The 19244-nt window shown below is 49.6% G+C and overlaps 1 protein-coding gene across 7 annotated transcripts in view; it reads left to right on the top strand.

Annotated features, from left to right (window-relative positions):
• PIK3C2B (phosphatidylinositol-4-phosphate 3-kinase catalytic subunit type 2 beta) overlaps positions 1 to 14785 on the top strand; it is a 62426-nt gene extending 47641 nt beyond the window's left edge. For 5 of the 7 annotated variants that reach the window (XM_070497439.1, XM_070497438.1, XM_014829724.3 and 2 more), the window contains 10 exons: positions 2345 to 2514; positions 3011 to 3167; positions 3503 to 3612; positions 5330 to 5531; positions 5922 to 6046; positions 7035 to 7152; positions 8392 to 8473; positions 8882 to 8988; positions 12135 to 12263; positions 12819 to 14785. In XM_070497439.1, the coding sequence (XP_070353540.1) occupies positions 2345 to 2514; positions 3011 to 3167; positions 3503 to 3612; positions 5330 to 5531; positions 5922 to 6046; positions 7035 to 7152; positions 8392 to 8473; positions 8882 to 8988; positions 12135 to 12263; positions 12819 to 13007 (1389 nt within the window). In that variant the 3' untranslated portion in view covers positions 13008 to 14785. The other 2 variants (XR_011498186.1, XM_070497440.1) reach the window with 2 other exon arrangements.
• The last annotated feature ends 4459 nt before the right edge of the window (positions 14786 to 19244 follow it).

Consider the following 19244-nt stretch of genomic DNA (forward strand, 5'->3'; position numbering starts at 1 on the left):
CCGTAGTATTTGATGCAAGGGCTTTTGTAAGCCAGCCCTGCCTCCCCTGTAGTCCCATCTGCTGCCCCTCCCCATCTTGTGGTAGCTTACACTTCAGCTTAGGGGGCTGCTTGCATTTCCTTGACACCCTTAGATGAGAATATTCCCTTTGCCTGGAAAGCCATTTCTTCCCTTTCCCATCCCTCAAAACCCACCTCCTCTATGTTGCAAATTTTAAGTATTCTACCCTTAGAGAGGGGTAATATAGATTCTTTCCTCCCTCCCACCCACCCCATGTGCTATTTATATAAACATGTATTTTTCAGTTGTTAAACAGCCACTATGCAGAGGCACTGTGCTTGTTGCTGGAATTATGATTACTTCCTGCCCGTGTAATAAACAGTCAAAATATCTGTGATAGATGTATGCACAACAAGAGTACAAACACACACACAGGCTAACTCTGCTTCTTTGTATTTAATGTCAGCCCTTCAGAGAGCTGCTCGGCTCTCCTAGCCTTTCTGCTGGAATAATGCTGGTAGTTTCTTGTGTTGACTTCCGCTGGGAAAGAACTAGAGACGTTTGTCTCTTGGCAAAGAGAACACCTCATATCCTGCCAGTGAGACTCGGTAAATCAGGGGCGCCCTTTATACGGTGAGCCCTCCTGTCAGTGAGCAGCCACACCCTCATAGTTCATGTGATGAGGCTTCAGTCATTTACCTGGGCACACAGGTGTTCTGTGAGTCAAAACAGGATGCATTTCAGATGGGAAGAATCTCTGTAACAGGAAGACAGATTGATGGAGATGAAGGTGAAGACTGGAGTTGATAGTACTCCTTAGTGAGTGGCTTCTTTTCATTCATTGTTTCCCTTCCACAGAAATCGTCTTTTTCTTCCAGAAGATGCGTTCTGTGGTTTGTTTACAACCTTTCTTTTCTTAGTTTCCTATGAATTAGTCATCTGGTTTAATTCGACAAGCAGCTGGGGGGTTTCCGTGTGTAGCTAGTTTTGAAATAGACCTTGTGGACAGCCAAGAAGCCACTGGGAGAGAAGATCCTGGACCCTGGGGGAGTGAAAAGACTAAGCCGGGGGGCTGGCCCCGTGGCCGAGTGGTTAAGTTCGCGCGCTCCGCTGCAGGCGGCCCAGTGTTTCGTTAGTTCGAATCCTGGGCGCGGACATGGCACTGCTCATCAAACCACGCTGAGGCAGCGTCCCACATGCCACAACTAGAAGAACCCACAACGAAGAATACACAACTATGTACCGGGGGGCTTTGGGGAGAAAAAGGAAAAAATAAAATCTTTAAAAAAAAAAGAAAAGACTAAGCCGGGAGTGGATGGTGGTGGCAGCGGGCTGTAGGGGCTCAGTGAGGGAGGAGTCAGTGTGAACTGGGAAGTCTGGGACTCAGGAAGTCGGGGAAGGATGGGGGAAATGTGCAGAGGGAGGCAGGGAGGGCACACATTCTACATCTGGGACGCTTTCTCTCATTCCCGGCTGTGTACATTCCTGGTTGGCTGTGACAGTTGTTGCCTTCGGCTGACGAGTCTTTCCTAGTTCTTGGGAAGTTCATAAAGCTCACAAAGACAATTTAGAGGGTGAAAGATGTCCACTTACTAATTCCACTTATGCTTGCTCCCTGGAAAGGCAGATAAGGGGACAGATGTTGACCAGATAAAACAAGGTAGATCCCCCCTCCCCCCCGTACACTCAGAAATAGCTCTAACATCTTGCCGACTGGAGACGTCTGATTTTCAAGCGTAAAACACTCCCTAGAAGTGTTAGGCTGCCTCAGCTCTCCTTTGGAGTGTAGTGACTTGAATTAGATTAGCATTTAGCTGTTACCAAGGACACTGGGCACAGGCGGGCGCTGTATTTGGGGCAGGGAGCAGGATGGAAGAACTCTGAGCGGGGTCAGGAAGGGGCCCGTTAAGTCAGCTGCCTCAGCGCTGTGCCTCAGTTAAGATGGTCACAACCAGTTGGGAAGGTTGTAAACGTCAGTCTTCCCGTCTGTTAAGGTCTCTTCAGTCTGGACTGGTGAAATCTGGGCTCCCAGATGAGTTCACTGTCTTTCCAACCAATCTTCCAAGGAGAAAGAAAGGCTTGGAGGAAGATGAGTTGCAGAGAAAGCGGTGGAGATATACATAGAAGCCTTCCGTCTCCTTACAGCCTGTTAGATAGAAGAGGTGTTCCCACGTGCAGCAGTGTGTGCATTAGTGCGTGAGGGAGGCTGAGCAGGCAGATGTGAGGTGCTCTTGGGCTCACGAGACAGAGGCTGGAGCTGGCTGGATTCAGTTTGGCTGTGGCCCCTGGAGTCCCTCCAAGCCAGCCTTATGTTCTCTCCTCCCATCCGCCTCCCCCCTCCCAGGCTGTGGAGAACTTCATCTATTCCTGTGCTGGCTGTTGCGTGGCCACATACGTCTTGGGCATCTGTGACCGACACAACGACAACATCATGCTGAAGACCACCGGCCACATGTTCCACATAGATTTTGGCCGCTTCCTGGGTCACGCCCAGATGTTTGGCAACATCAAGCGGTAAGTGGTCGCCTGAAGACAGGATGTGTGTAGGGCAGGGAGGTCAGCAGAAGTGGTTCAGAGCTGGAACCCAAGCCCGAGATGGAAGGTGCTGCACTTCACCGTGTGGTCCCTGGGCTGAGCTCTTTGGAGAAGAGAAAACTGATGAAGTCAAGGTCTTGCCGAGCCATGCAGAAGAAGGCAAGGAGCTGCTGTCCCCTCCCTGCTGAGGACTGAGCAAAGGAAATGAGCCGGAACCACAGCAGAGGGCATACAGTTAGATTACCCAGGAAAAATGTTGTAGCTCACAGGCAAGGAACCAGTGAAGGTTGTGGAATACCTTGTCTCGGGGGATCTTTTAAGACTGAGGTAGGAAAAGAAGGAAAAGTTAGAGGAGCCCGATCTCTTCAGGTTCTCACAGGTGATGAGGGATGAGGGGGACCATCCCCTCATGCAGCCCACGAGTGGGCTTCCTCCTCCATGTTGACCTTCTGCCTGTGTGTTCCCTTTGGCCCAGGGACCGTGCCCCCTTTGTCTTCACCTCGGACATGGCGTATGTCATCAACGGGGGTGACAAGCCTTCCAGCCGCTTCCATGATTTTGTTGACCTTTGCTGCCAAGCCTACAACCTCATTCGCAAGCACACCCACCTCTTCCTCAACCTTCTGGGCCTGGTGAGGAGCTCCATCCCTTTCTGAACCCCTCCTTCTCATCTGGCACCATTTTTAAGACTCCCTGTCTTGCTTCAAAGGATTTCAGGAGATCGGCTTCCCTGAGCCCTGGATAAAAGCAGGGCCCAGACACTTGGAACGGAGGTGCCTGTGCAGGTGTCTGACTTACTGCTGCAGCTCCTCCACTTCTGTGGCCCTCCCGCCCCTGCCCACAGCATCTGCCTGCCACCCTCTGTGACGGTTGGGGAGCACAGCTAGAGAAAATCTTGCCTATGGCAGAGAAGAAACAAGAATTCCTAGTTGGTACAAGCATCCTCTCTCCTGTGTTCTCCTTCTAGATGTTGTCCTGTGGGATCCCTGAGCTCTCAGACCTGGAGGACCTCAAATATGTGTATGATGCCCTGAGGCCTCAGGACACAGAGGCCAATGCCACTACCTACTTCACTAGGTAACACATTGTGCACAAAACGGTACTGCCCGCCCTGACTACACAACTTCCAGGCTGCCTGATTGGGAGGAGCGGGGCTCGGGAAACAGGGAGGGCTTAGCTCACATGGCAGAGCCTAGAACTGACAGCAGGGCCTGTTGTTCAGCAGAGCCTAAAACTGACAGCAGGGCCTGTTGTTCAGCAGAGCCTAGAACTGACAGCAGAGCCTAGAACTGACAGCAGGGCCTGTTGCCCAGCAGAGCCTAGAACTGACAGCAGAGCCTAGAACTGACAGCAGGGCCTGTTGCCCAGCAGAGCCTAGAACTGACAGCAGGGCCTGTTGTTCAGCAGAGCCTAGAACTGACAGCAGAGCCTAGAACTGACAGCAGGGCCTGTTGTTCAGCAGAGCCTAGAACTGACAGCAGGGCCTGTTGTTCAGCAGAGCCTAGAACTGACAGCAGGGCCTGTTGCCCAGCAGAGCCTAAAACTGACAGCAGGGCCTGTTGTTCAGCAGAGCCTAAAACTGACAGCAGGGCCTGTTGCCCAGCAGAGCCTAGAACTGACAGCAGGGCCTGTTGTTCAGCAGAGCCTAGAACTGACAGCAAGGCCTGTTGTTCAGCAGAGCCTAGAACTGACAGCAGGGCCTGTTGTTCAGCAGAGCCTAAAACTGACAGCAGAGCCTGCTGCCCAGCAGAGGTTAGAACTGACAGCAGAGCCTAGAACTGACAGCAGGGCCTGTTGCCCAGCAGAGCCTAGAACTGACAGCAAGGCCTGTTGTTCAGCAGAGCCTAGAACTGACAGCAGGGCCTGTTGTTCAGCAGAGCCTAAAACTGACAGCAGAGCCTGCTGCCCAGCAGAGGTTAGAACTGACAGCAGAGCCTAGAACTGACAGCAGGGCCTGTTGCCCAGCAGAGCCTAGAACTGCCAGCAAGGCTGGTTGCCCAGCAGAGCCTGTTGCCCAGCTCTGCCTCTGACTTAGGTCAATCAGTTTGCTTCTCTCAGACTCAGTTTCCCGCCTGCACTCTGGTGCTGACTTTGTATATGGAGGTACTATAGTCCATCTCTTACTTGCATTCTCCTCAGGTCTCGGTCAAAAACTTTGTCTACGGGGCAATGTATAATGTGGATTTTTAATAGTTTCTAGCTCCCTGGATCAGAGCCTTCCCCCTCGTCAAAACATGGAATTCCACAGTTCCATTTTCCCATATTTCACAACATTTTTAGGCACACTGTGTATGAAAGCAGGGAGGTGTCTGTGTACTATATCTACAGTTTTGTCCATGTGGATGATGTCTCTAATTTATTGCTCACTCTTTTTGGAACTTAGCCAACTAAATTTTTTATTTTGGGTCTAATGTAGAACTTTCCTTTTGAACTAAAATCTCTAGATTGAGCAGTGCTCGGTGAGGCTCCATTGTACTGAACCCTGAAATTCAGTTTGACGACAATATTTAGACATTCACAGGGTGACCCTCTGTGGAGTCCCTCATTCTTCCCTACCTTGGTTTAACTGTCTTTGGTTCAGGTGGGCATTGACTCAAGGATTCACAGGAATAAATGCACGTAGCTCATTGTCTCCATCGTGCTTTCTGAGGGTGTTACACAGGGAACATGGTTTCATCTGAGCTGAGTGCTTGTCTCAGGTGTCAGAGGATATTCCTTGAGATAGCTCTGTCCAGGCAGTGGGGACTTGGGTCTGCGGTTACATCCTTTTCTTCCCATCCTCCTGCTCCAACAGGTTGATTGAGTCCAGCCTGGGCAGTGTGGCCACAAAGCTCAATTTTTTCATCCATAACCTGGCCCAGATGAAATTCACAGGCTCAGATGACCGACTGGCCCTTTCCTTTGCTCCCCGAACATATACTGTCAAGAGCTCCGGCCGCATCAGTGATGTTTTTCTCTGCCGCCATGAGAAGATCTTTTACCCCAACAAGGGCTATGTAAGTGTTTTCTCCAATCTGACCCTCTCTTGGTCCCCATTGCCCCCAGCTTATTGGGGTTCTGACTTTCCTCACATCGACACCGTGGATACTGGAATTGACTGAGCATCCTGTGCTGGGACCAATCGCAGACCACTTCCCTCTTCCTTGCCCAAGTGGCCTGCCTGGAACCAGGGCTGAATTGGATGATTATGCCTCTGAGATGAGGGTCCTGCGCACAGACTCCCACATGTGTGCTGTCTGTCCTGCACATTTCCTATGGAGACACTGTGCCGTCTTCCTTCTGAAAGGTGTACCCCCAACACACACACACTCTCTGTTCCCTTACCTGTCCCCTTCATTGGGTGCGGAGGGCTTGGCAGGTATTCTCTAAGACGTGGACCTTTGCAGGTTTACGTGGTAAAGGTGATGCGAGAGAATGCTCATGAGGCCACTTACATCCAGCGGACATTCGAGGAGTTCCAGGAGTTACACAATAAGCTGCGGCTGCTCTTCCCTTCTTCCTTCTTGCCCAGGTAGCTGCCCCTTTACTCTCTGAACAGGGGTACTGAGCAGGTGGACGGCGTTGGGTTAGGCAGGACTGCAGCAGTGAGAAACTACCGTTTTAGAGTTGAGATCTTCCTACTTTTCTTGGCCTGGTAACAAGTTTGATGACAGGTCCTCCTGCTGCTGGCTGAGCTCTCCCGCACCCCTGGGAGGCCTCACTCCAGCCCTGAAACAGCTTGGGCCCACCTGCCGGGGGAGCAAACTGGATTGCGGGCAGGAACTGACTGAATCGGGTGGTTTCAAAGTTTCTGACTTTTTAAAGAGTAAAAGTATTGTTCAAATAGATAAACAAAATGTGGTATATACACGCATTGGAATATTATTAAGCCCCAAAAGGAAGGAAATTCTGGCACATGCTACAACATGGATGAACCTTGAGGACCTTATACTAAGTGAAATAAGCCAGTCACAAAAAGACAAATACTGTCTGATATCCCACTTCTCCGATGTCCCTAGAGCAGTCAAATCCATAGAGACAGAAAGTAGAATGGTGGGTGCCGGGGGCTGGAGGAGGAGGAGGGGAGTCGTCGTTTGATGGGGACAGAGTTCCAGTTTTGCAAAGGGAACAGAGCTCTGGAGACAGATGATGCTGATGGTTGCACAACAGTGTAAATGTACTAAATGCCACTCAACCGTACACCTAAAAATGGTTAAGATGGTAAATTTTATGTTATGTGTATTTCACCACAGTTTTTAAAAAAATTATTTTCCAAGGCACTTCTCGGGAGCCCTAAGACTCTTCCCAATAGTTGGGTTTATGTTGTCTGGAATCCTTGGAACTGTTGAGGATGAAATGCGCGTGTATCCTTGGCACAAGCCTGGGGGAGCTGCGGGGAATGGAGTAGGGTGAGGGTCCCTGGGAAAGGTGGCTGGTGAGAAGTGGGGGGTCATGTGCAAAGGAAATGTGACAAGAGCCCGTTGGTCTTAAGTTTCTTTGCCGGCTTCCTCTCTCCCCAGCTTCCCCAGCCGCTTTGTGATTGGGCGCTCCCGGGGAGAGGCGGTGGCCGAGCGTCGGAGGGAGGAGTTAAACGGCTACATCTGGCACTTGATCCACGCAGCCCCTGAGGTGGCGGAGGTGGGTGGGTCACCTCTGCTCCTGGCTGTTCTGGGTGGGCGCTGCTGCAGGGTGGGCGGGTCTGGGGCGGTGGAATCAGGGAGGCCCCAGGCTCTTCTGGGTCGGACTCTGAAGGAGCTGAGTGGTCTGGCACCAGCCCGGTGGGGTCGGGCATATGACTGCAGCGAAGCAGAGGTTTGCCCCGGGCGCTCGGGGAGGGCGCACTGTCGCTGAGATCCCAGAGGGCTTGCAGTGATGAAAACCTGAGGAAGGAAGGGTGCTTGAGGAAAAGGAGCTTTTTGAGCAGGTTGAGTATGTATCCACTAAGATTTCTTTGTTTTAAACAAATGGTACTGTAATTTGGTGTTATAATGGGCATAAAAACAAATCTAGCTGTTAGGAGTCCTGTCACCCTAACAGATCGTCTAACCCCATTTCCAGGTTTCCTTCCTATTTGTCCATTTGCAAATGTGACTTTTACAGTTTTGTAGTGGTCATAAATATAATTTTATATTGTTTTTTTACTTAGCATTTACAGTAAGCATAACTTTGGATATCCATACCAAATTAATACATCGGCTCGCAATACTATAATCTCTAACCATTTGCTTCGTGAAAGACATTTAGATATGTCCATTTTTTTCATATTAATACTAGGGTGGATATTTTCACACATTTTAGTTTCTGTTTTCCCCAATTACTTAGGAAATATTCTCAAGAGCAGGATTCGTGGCCTTGTCCACGGCCGGCTTAGGCATTTCTCTGTGCTTGAGGGGGTGGTGTGTGTGTCGATAGCAGGGGGAGTAGCAGAAAAGAACAGACTGATTTGACCTGATGTGACCTAGTTTTATTTTTTCTTTTTTAAAAAACCTTTTATTAGAACTTTCAAACAAACAGAAAAGTAGAGAAACAGTATAACGAGTGCCTGTATGTTCATCACCTGAAGAGTTAATATTTTGCCATATAAGCATCATCTGTTGTATGAAGTATTTTAAAATCAATCACAGACATCATGACATTCCACCCCTCATACTCACTAGGCATCTCTAAAAATAAGGACGTGTTGTTATATAACTAGAGTGTCATTATATCGTCCAGTACATTAGAGTTGGTTTGTTTGAGCCATGATCCAACTGAGAACTGCACATCACATTTGGTTGTTGCATCAGTCTCTTTTAATCTGAACAGTCACTTTCCCAATGAAAAAAATGGAGCCATTGTCTTATTGAAGAACAGCCCTGTTTTCTGATTCCATTCCAGTGTGATTTGGTGTGCACCTTCTTCCACCCGCTGCCCCGCGATGAGAAGGCTGCGGGCACCAGCCCAGCTCCCAAGTCCTCAGGTACAGGCCTCCTCTGCGACACCTCCGCCAGCCCCGCCGAACCATTCCCAAGGGCAGTTTCTCTTGCCTCCACCTCTTCCTAATGCTCTTTCCTTGACTTGTCTCTGTTCTTTTGCTTTCTGGCTGTGGAATCTGGTTTCCCACTCAGGCTGGGGAGTCCATAGCTCCTTGAGCAGGTTCCCAGGGACTGGATATTCAGTTGGTGATTACATACTCAAATTGGATAGAACCATCCCAACCCAGCTCTAAAGCATGTTCACAGACCCCACTTGGCAGATCCGCCATGGAGTGTCAGGAACCTGACATGGAGATTCTGGGGGAGGTCAGAGGAAAACACACACACACCTGCCTGGTGCCAGATGGGGACAGGGGCTTCATGACCTTTCTTGGTTTCCTTCATCCCTGCAGATGGCTCATGGGCGCGGCCCATCGGGAAGGTAGGAGGGGAGGTGAAGCTGTCAATCTCCTACAAAAACAATAAACTTTTCATCATGGTGATGCATATTCGGGGCTTGGTAAGTGCATGTGCAGTCCTTCTTTGGTTCTTTATCTTCTGGTACTTTTCTGACTGGTCAGACCTTCTCTGTCCCCCTCTGATGAGAGTAACCACTCTCATCATTGGGGGGGAGGAAAATGCACCCCCTACTCCACTTGTGTTCTTATGACTGGATTAATAAAACTGACACAAGACCATGGGGCTGACCTAGTGGCGAGCGGTTAAGTGTGCACGTTCCACTTGAGTGGCCTGGGGTTGGCCAGTTCAGATCCCGGGTGCAGACATGGCACCGCTTGGCAAGCCATGCTGTGGTAGGCGTCCCACATAGAAAGTAGAGGAAGATGAGCACGGATGTTAGCTCAGGGCCAGTCTTCCTCAGCAAAAAGAGGAGGATTGGCAGCAGTTAGCTCAGGGCTAATCTTCCTCAAAAAAAAAAAAGCCCTGACACAAGACCAGATTAACAGGAGAGAAACCAATTCAGTATTTGTGCACAGGAGATCATAGAAAAAATGATGCTCAGAGAGTGAACAAAGCAGGCAGTTTATATATAATATTTTTATACAAAGAGACAATAAATTTGTGAGGATTTGACAGGATAAAGGAACTTTGGGGTATGTAATTAGCAGTTTAAGCAGAGTTTAGGCTTGAGATAGTAAATTAGTAAAAGTAACAAAGTTTGTTTTTACAGGCTTTTCAGCCCTGAATTTCCTTGCTGTGGTGACAAGGATGTCTCTATCTTTCCCCTTTCACATGGGAGATTTACTTTCTGCTTTCAAGGGGAACAGACGGGAGGGTTAAAACTTTGTCAAAACAAGTAACTTTAACTCAAAATAATCATTATGCCATTGTGGGCTATTTTGGTGCGGCCTGCCCTGGGCCCCAGCACCTCAGATGTTCCTGAGTGCCCGCCAGTGGGCCTGCTGCCATGCCAGGCCTATGGTATGGCCCAGTGCTGCTAGACCCAGCTTCTTGCTCCCTGTTGCCCTTGGTGAGTAGCCTAATTACTCTGGGCCTCATTAAAATGGGGAAAACGTTAGGGTTTGCCTCAAAGGGTTGTTACGGGGTAAAATGTCGTTACACAGAAAACCACGAGGCGCTTGTGCTAAAGCCATAATACCAAACCTAGATTAATAGCTAACCTAGTTGTGGTCCTCAGCCCCGCCCAGAAATATCATCTTAATCCACCCATCTGGAATTTTCTAGTCAGCGCCCATGAGGTAACCTGTCCGTAGGCCTCTCCATCCCAGAGGAGGAAGAGGCCATCTACCTGATAAAACCCTTGCTGTTCCCTCCCCCAAAAAGCAGATGTCCTGCTCTGAAAATATTCCTTTCTTTTCTTTTGCTCTAGCTCTGTTGCTCCACCCCCCTTCCTATAAAAACCTTCTTTTTATGTAATTCCTCAGAGTATCTCTGTGTTTGCTGGATGGATGCTGCCCGATTCATGTGTCACCTAATAAAGCCAAGGAGATCTTCGAATTTCCTCTGTTGGGTTTTGTTGTTTAACATTGTGTTAAAAAGAAACAACAGGCCCCAAGTATCATCACTTGTGTGAGCCCCACGGCTTAACGGAGTGGCACTTGAAACCAGTCAGGCTGGAGTTTCCTGATCAACCCCAGCTGAGGTGGTCTGCCTGCCAGGACCCCGGCCTTCCCCTAAAGGAAGGTGACCTGGCCTGAAATAATCCACTCTTTTCACTTCTTTGTCCTATCCTCTTTCTGCCTATAAAAACCTTCCATGTTGTACAGCCCCTCGGAGCGTCTGTCTGTCTGCTGGGTGAGATTCTGCCTGAGTCGTGATCCCGCTGAATAAAGCCGTAGATGTTTAAATTTACTCTGTTGAATTTTTGTTCTTTAACAAATGAGATAATGCCTGTGGAGCAGTTAACATAGCGCCTGGCATTATTATTGCGGTGATTGTGGTGATTCTTACAAGGGAGAGGCCAAGGGGCTCATTACTTGTTCTTGTTATGGAGATAAGGCAGCCCCATGACAGTGTCATCAAGGCAGCATCTACTTACTAAGCTTTTGGTGTGACTCTAAGAACAATGTGAGTAGAAGAGGAAGGGATCTTTTATTGAACACCTGCAGTGTGCTGGGCTTCTGTAGTTGGGGCATTGGTAGGAGCATGTGGAAGAAGGAGCGTGAGTTTTGGAATCAGAAACCTGGGTTTCACTCTTACAACAGCATTCATTCATTCATTCATTCAACAAATGTTTGTCAGGTGTCTGCTGTGCAGGCGCTGATACAGGGGTAAACAAGCCCTGCCCTTGGGGCTTCCATCCTAGGAGGAAGACAGATAAGCCAACCATGTGGCAGGTCAGGCAGTGGTAAGTGCTCTGATGCGAACTAAAGCAGAGATGGGAATCCTGGGGTGGAGCGAGGGCAGTGGCAGTTTGCAGAGTGGTCAGGGAAACCCTCATTGAGGAGGAAGTGTTTGAGCAAAGATGGAAGGAGGTAAGAGAGGGAGGCATGAATATACACCTGAGGGAGGGTTGTTGCAGGAGGAGGGAGCAGTTCAGTCCAAAAGCCCTGAGTCGGAGCCTGCCTGGGCCACGTTGGGAAGTGCAAGGGGCCATTGCGGCTGAAGCCCGTGGAGCCAACAGAACAGAGGATGTGGAGGTTGGAGAGGGCACAGCGGACCAGAGCCTGGGTCCCGCCATCGGGGCTGTGGTTTTTACCAGGAGTGAGATGGGAGCCACTTGAGGGTTTTGAGCAGAGGCATGACAAGATCTAACTTAAGATTTAGAAGGACCCCGCCGGGTGAATCACTAATTGGCTGACCTTGAGCAAGCAACTTAATGTCTCTGACTCATTTCTCTCCCTCTTAGAGGTTACTTGGATCAAATGAAAAAATAAACAAAGACATTGGACATGGTGGAAGACGACGGTTCAGTCACGACATACCACATTACGGCATGCCTTGGGCCGTTGCATAGAAAGTACAGACTGGATGCAACAGGCAGTCTGACTGATGTTTTAGTAGGACACCTAGCATGATTATGATAGATAATTTCTATCAGAATGGAGTGAGCTGGGAAGCAGACAAATAAATGACTGTGCATTGCAGGAAGCCAAGTGTGGGAGATGAGGTCTGGATCAGAGTGATCACAGAAATGGTGACAGAGACAGAAGAATCTTCAGCTTTTTTATTGTTGTTTTATTGTAGCAGCTGCTCCAGGACGGGAATGACCCTGACCCCTATGTGAAGATTTATCTCCTTCCTGACCCTCAGAAAACCACTAAGAAGAAAACCAAAGTGGCCCGGAAAACCTGCAACCCCACCTACAATGAGATGGTGCGTGGGGCAGGGCTGGGGTCAGCACACCATGCCTGCTTTTGTACATAAAACTGTGTCACAGCGAGGCCACACCTATGCATTTCAGTACTGTTTGGGGCTGCTTGCTTGTGGCAGTGGCAGGGTTGAGTAGTTGTGACACAGACCAGGCTGTATGGCCTATAAAGCCTAAAATATTTCCTATCTGGCCCTTTACATGAAAAAGTTTGCCAACCTGCAGGTGGGGACTCCACAGCTGGGGCGTGCCCTGGGCCCTGTCCTGTGGGGAGGAGGAGCCTGCTGGTCCCTTGCTGATGTGAGCAGTGGCCCCAGTACAAAGCCCTCACCCGCTTGAGCTCTGAGCGAAGAGCGGAGTTCTTTCAAGCTTCCTTTGGGTGCTGTATGCCTTCTCAGCTCGCCAGCACTCTGTCTGGTTGGGGAGATAAAGTGGTCTTAGCCTCAGCCCGATCAAACCACCACACACTCAAGCATCTCCCTCCTCCGTGCTCCTCTGGACTCCTCACGACGTTCCCTCTCACTGCTCCCCTCTCCTCCCGATCTGATCTGTGTTTGCAGCTGGTGTATGATGGGATCCCCAAGGGAGACCTGCAGCAGCGGGAGCTCCAGCTGAGTGTGCTGAGTGAGCAGGGACTCTGGGAGAACGTTCTCCTCGGGGAGGTGCGCATCCGCCTGCGAGAGCTGGACCTGGCCCAGGAGAAGGCTGGCTGGTTTGCACTGGGATCCCGGAGTCAGGAGACCTCGTGAGCCCAACCTGGGACCCCAGGCTGCTGGGGGAGCTGGGGGAGAAGCAGCTCCCTGCCTTGTGGAGGGGTGGGCCCTCGGCGGGCCTCCCTGCAGTCCGGTGGACCGGCCTGCGTGCTAGGAGTCAGGGAGGGTCCCTGCGCTCTGCCGTCCCCTCCCCTGCAGACGGAACTGGGGCTGGTTGTGATGAGCAGCCCTTGGGGGCTGTGAGGTTGCAGCGAAGTTTTAAGTTTACCTTGTGTCAAGGGAGCAATGCCTGCTTTGGGGGTGTGGGGTGGGCTGGGTGAAGTAGCATTTGGAGGGGGTGGATATCTTTATTTTTATTTTTAAAAATGCAATAGTAACGTTGTCCTAACTGGACAGGAAGCCTTGAGAGAAGGGACGCACATCTATGCCTCAGCAGGCAGAAGAGGAAGACTTTGGAATTTTGTATGATTAAGGTTCTTATTGGACTTTTCACTAGATTTTTGTTTTTCTTCTGTCTATAGGAATTATTTGAGGAGGGGCCCAGTGGGTCCTCGCTTAGAGCCCTCCCTCTCTCAGGGCAGGTCGGGGAGGGACGGTGGGTTGTGTGTGCTGGATGAGGCCTGCACTGCCAGGCCTTTCTGATTTTGCCTCCAAAGGAGAGCGATGTGATACCTAGTGTGTGAGGAAGGGCCTTCTATGGGGGCTTCTGCAGAGGACGAGGATTCAGGGACGCGAGCTCTCAGGGGAGTCTCCTCTCGTCTCCCCTACTTAGCTAGGACTCGCCCTGAATACTATCTTCTACCCTCTGTTCTCTCGGCCCTTCTGGGGACCATCTGGTCCCTGTGAATATGCTGGGGGTGCTTCCCCCATAGGTCTCTGCCTTCTTTTCTCTGGTGGGGATAAAATGCTGCCTCAGCCCTTAGATTTCCTTCGCCCGAAGGCACCTTGGTCCTGGGAGGGCCTCTAGGCTGCAGGTGCTATGTGGCCCCGTCACCCACCACGCCACTCCTCTCTTTTGTGCTGCTTCTTTCCCAAACTCCACTTCTGTCACATTTTTTATAAGAATTTCCCTCATTCTATGGGGCCATAAACCTATTTAGTCTGGAGCCAAAGGGATGCCCTAACTGAAGGAAAGGTTGCATGGGCTGGGGGATCTGCCCAAACGGTTTTTCCCATGATTCTCTTTGGTGGCGAGGAGCGTGGATCAGAGGTGCAGATCCTCTGGCGCTGAGCGGGAGGGAGAGCCTGGGTCTCTTGCTCTTACCGTCTTCATTCCCTCCCAGATGGATCTGAAAGCACTCTCGTGCTTTACTCCAAAGGCTTGCCTTTGACAAAAGAGGGAGACCTTGAATGTGACGTTAACTTTTTAAACCAGAATTGGCCGATGTCCCCCATGGTTGGGGAACGGAGTTCAACAGGGATGCCCTGTGAATCGTCCCTCACTAGCTTCCTCCTCAGCTCCAGGGATCAGAAATTCCCCCTTTTGCTGATTCATTCCATAACTGGAGAAGGAAGCTCCGTTCACTGAAGCCACAGGGCAGCAAGGAAGTTTAAACTTTTCTTTTAAGTTAAAAATGTCTAGGATACAGCTGGCAGCTGGGGGGAGGGGCTGGAGGGTGGGGAGAGGGGTGGAATTTCTCCAGGTGAATGGACCATACCTGCGTTACTGGCTTGTTGCCTGTAGCTCATTTTATTTTGACCCTCTGTGCCCTGATTAAAGAGGTATGTGTACTGTACCCACTTCCCAGACGTTCTCGTATCTCCCACTTTCTCTAGAATTGTATTTTCTAATAAATGACATTTGAGAAAAACAACTATTGTTCTCAAGATTGGTTGGTGTTTAAATGTTTAGATTAAAATGTCTCATGTACAAGATGAAGACGGTAATGGTAGTGGTTTTGCCACGGGCCTTTCACATGCGATGGTGCACTGCACTGGAGCTTAGGTTTGTCAGCTGCATCTAGCCTCACGACGACGTGATCAGGTGAGTAGCGTGACCCCCACTTTACTGGACGGAAGTGCAGAGAGAGGAAGGGACTTGCCTAAGGACACAGCCAGCCAGCCTTCCATCTGGAATTTGAGCCCAGGTTGTTTGACTCCAAACCTTGTGCTCCTCCCCCTGGGCAAGGTTGAATAAGTCTCTGAAGTTGGTATAATATTTGTTAGTTTTCAGAGTGTTTTAATATAAACGATGTCAGTTTTCATTATAACTACTCTGGAAAGTAGATATGGTTCATTCATTCATCCTGCCAACAAATGTTTACTGTGCTTGCCAGTGCCCCCTGGTAGCATGCCTCCGTTCACGGAGAACACGGCCCTTGGAGGTGTGCCTGGGCCCTGCACCATCCTGGCTGAGGATTACTGAAATAAATTAAGACAATCCTCTCACTTCAGAAGCTCACTGCCTAGTGATATTTAACTACCCCACTTCATGAGGGGAAATGGAACCTCTGAGATGCTCACGACCACTAAGTCGCTAGAGCAGAGCCATTGCCCTGAAACCGAAGCCCCCAAATGGAAGATGGAGGTGATATGACCCTGTTCAAACATTTTACCCAGAAGTTTTCCAAACTCCAATGGTGAGTTATATTTCATGCTGGGAAATTTTATGGAGCCTCCAAGGGACTTGAGTTGTAGACTGTAGGAAGTGTTACCCATCTGCTCTGTTCCTAAGTGGTTTTGAGGTGTCACTGCAGTTCTGGACAAGTCCCAAAGGACCTCTGAAAAGTCAGAACTTGAATCTGGCAAGAGTCTTTGTTAAGGAAATTTCTTGGCCAAATAGGGTAGAAATCTGAACCACCCTGAGGGAGTGGGAATGAGAGAGCTGGGGAGTGGGGGACGAGGGGCTGCCCAGGGAGAAGAGAAACAAGAGCCCAGGAGGCCGGGTTTTCAGAGTTCAAAAAGAAGTGGCAAAAATGAAGTAACCCGACTTGCTGGGATTTGGGAGCAAAGGTGAGGTTGGACTGGAAAGGTCAAAAGTGAGGCAGCCTCTTAAGTTGGGAGGTCATTCTGGTGGCGGGACTTGTGTGAGATGTCTGGTTGACAGACAACACTGGTGGTCTTCTCTGAGTCAGGCGAGGCACCAGGCACTGTGGCTACTAAGATGACAAAGGTGTAAATGGTGTCCTCAAGGAACTCACAGTGTAGCTAGGGAGGCGGACATGGGAACCAGTAATGGCTGTGCAGTGTCTCAGGGACATGGTGGAAAAGGGGCGGGCAGGGCCGGCTTCCCGAGGGGATGTTGGAACTGAGTTTTAAGGTCCACCAGAACTCTGAGCTTTGTTCTTAGTGTGATGGGGACGTGAAGCTTCTGAGAAAGGGCCTGCAGGGCCCCAGTGTGTGTTTGCAAAGACCCCACTGGCTGCTGTCTGAAGCAGGAAGGAGGCAGGAGAGAAGGCCACGGCCGTAGTCTACAAGGGAAGTGATAGTGCTTGGGGATGATGAAAGCGGTCAAAGTTGGATGCATTTTGAATTCTGGATTTGCTGATGGATTGGCTGTGTTGTTGAAGGAAAGAGGAGTTGAGGCTGACTCCTAAGTCTGAGCCCTTGACAAATGGGTGAAGACGACTGTGGGGTGCTGCGGGGATGGGAAGATGGGCTTGGTGAGGCTGAATTAAGAGTCCTCTTCTGACCGTAAGTTTGAGATGTCTGGTCCACATCCAAGTGGAGAAGTAGGAGAATGGAATCTGAAGCCCAAGGGAGAGGTCAGTGTGGAGTTCAGACCCAGAAGTCATCAGCATTTAGGAGGCGTTTAATGCCGTGGAACTGGATGAGAAAACCCAGATTTGAGAGACTAGTAAAAAAGACATGGGTGGACTGAGCTCTGATGCAGGCCAACATTTAGAAGAGGAAGAGCCACTGAGATTGTAGGTAAAGCAAGAGAATGGCGCCATGGGAGACTACAGAAAAGACATCGTCAATGTCCCAGAGCTGCTCTAACAAAGTACTGCAGACTGCGCGGCTTAGACAACAGAGATGGATTTGCTCACAGTCCTGGAGGCTGGAAGTCCAAGATCAAGCTGTTGGCAGAGTTGGTTCCTGCTGGGAGTTGAGGAGGATGTGTTGCCTGCCTCTCTCCTAGCTTCCGGTGGTTTGCTGGCGATCTGTGGCATTCCTTGCCTAGGAGATGCGTCACCTCATTCTCTGCCTTCATGTTCACCTGTGTTCTGTGTGCGTGCACGTATGTCTGTGTCCAAATTCCTCTTTGTATAAGGACATAGTCACTGGATTAGGGCCCACCCTAATGACCTCATCTTAACCTGCAAAGACTATTTCCAAATAAGGTCACTTTCACAGCTGCTGGGGGGTTAGGACTTTAACATCTTTTAGGGGAGCACAATTCAATCCACAGCAGTTAGAGAACACATTTGGCAAAATGTCCTTGGTGACCTTGATAAGAGCTGTTTGAATGAGTGGTGGGGATGAAAGTGACATTGGATTAAGTTAAAGAGAGAATAGGTGATGAGAACGTGGAGACTGCGGGCATAGACAGCTCTTGAGAGATTCTGTCGTAGTGGTGCAGAAACTTGGAGGGGCACCTATCTAGGGAGCGTTTTTAAGTTAGGGGATACTGACCTATGTTGATGTGAGTGCTCTGGGAGCTTGAGAGAGAACAGTGTGTGTTACAGGGAGGAGAAGACAAGGGAGGCCAGAATCCCTCGAGTAGACTTGAAGGAATTAGGACCCAGGACGCTTTTTCGCTTGTAATGGGATTGAAGGCAGAGCGTGCGGGTCCAGATGCAGGTAGTTTGGTGGGTTTGGTGGTGGAAAGATGGCATTGTTGAGGTTTAACTGTATCTATTTTCTCAATAAAGTATGAGTTGTGATCATAAGTGAAGAATGTGTGTTTATGGGAATGCTGGAAGTTTGAGTAAAGACACGTGACACTGTGTCAGGGTGTAGAGGCAGAGCTGCCGTGGGACTAGCAGGAGTGCCTGGCGTGGATGGAATTTGTGATCACAAGTAGGGAGTGAGTGAGGCAGCACGGCTGAGTGTTTTCCTCCACCAATGATTAGCTGCGAGGGTGCAGGCTCAGAATAGGTGGGTAGTTGGGCTTAACTAGGGCTGGAGTTTTGCCAGAGAAGAATGCTAGTGTAGGAGGGGGCAAGTGAATGCGGGGTCTTTGCAAAGGGATTAATTTTAATACTGGATCCTGGGATTCCTGTTAGATTAAGAGGGTGAGGAATTACCAAAAGAAGTGGAAATAGCAATGGTCTGAGGTCTTGGGGGGTTAAGTCATTGACTAGGGTACCAGGGCAGGGCACTGGAAGGAGAGGAGGTGGTAGCCAGAGAGTAGATACTTGGGAATAAGATTGTGGAGGTGGTACTGACTCTGAAAAATGAAGTAAAGCTATCAACCCCTTACCTCAGGCCCGGCAAAATCTTTTAAAATAAACGTAATTTACTGAGGTTTAAGTTCTCTTCTGCCAAAGTGCCAGTCAGCTTGCCAGTCCACGCACTTGTCTCCACCAGCACGCACACGGCCTCGGCAACGCATGGTTATCTCTGTGTCCAGGGCCGCCTCCGTCTGCCCCCAGGTGATAGCGGGCTGCAGGAGGTGGTTCACACTGTTTTCCTGTCGAGACTGACAAGGCAGTCACATATTCTTACAGCTTTCCCATACTTCATGACTGCATTTTTTCCCTTTTAGAAGGTAAGGACGATAAGAATTATGTATCCAATGACTACATAGGGAAGGGGAGGCCCATTCAAGAAAGTTGTAAGAAATTTTTTTTTTTTGGCAGGGAAGGATTTGCCTTGAGCTAACATCTGTTGCCAATCTTCCTTTTTTTTTTTTTTTTTTTGGCTTTTTCCTCCCCAAAGCCCCAGTACATGGTTGTATATACTAGTTGTAAGAAATTTTTTTCAGGGGCATGTGGTGTTAGTGACAAAGTTGCGAGTGGAATGCAAGAGACTTGGCCATACAGAAGATGCTATTGTTTTAAAGTATTATTATTATTATTTTAGGAAGATTAGCTCTGAGCTAACTACTGCCAGTCCTCCTCTTTTTGCTGAGGAAGCCTGGCTCTGAGCTAACATCCATGCCCATCTTCCTCTACTTTATATGTGGGACGCCTGCCACAGCATGGCATGCCAAGTAGTTCCATGTCCGCACCTGGGATTCGAAGCGGTGAACCCCAGGCCGCTGAGAAGCGGAATGTGCAAACTTAACTGCTGTGCCACCAGGCTGTCCCCGTAAAGTATTATTACTCTTCTATTCATTCAACATGTACTGATCACCTATTATGCTCCAGTCAGCGTGCTAGGTGGGTG

Source organism: Equus asinus, chromosome 25 (genome assembly GCF_041296235.1).
Source record: "Equus asinus isolate D_3611 breed Donkey chromosome 25, EquAss-T2T_v2, whole genome shotgun sequence".
Lineage (NCBI taxonomy): Eukaryota > Metazoa > Chordata > Mammalia > Perissodactyla > Equidae > Equus > Equus asinus.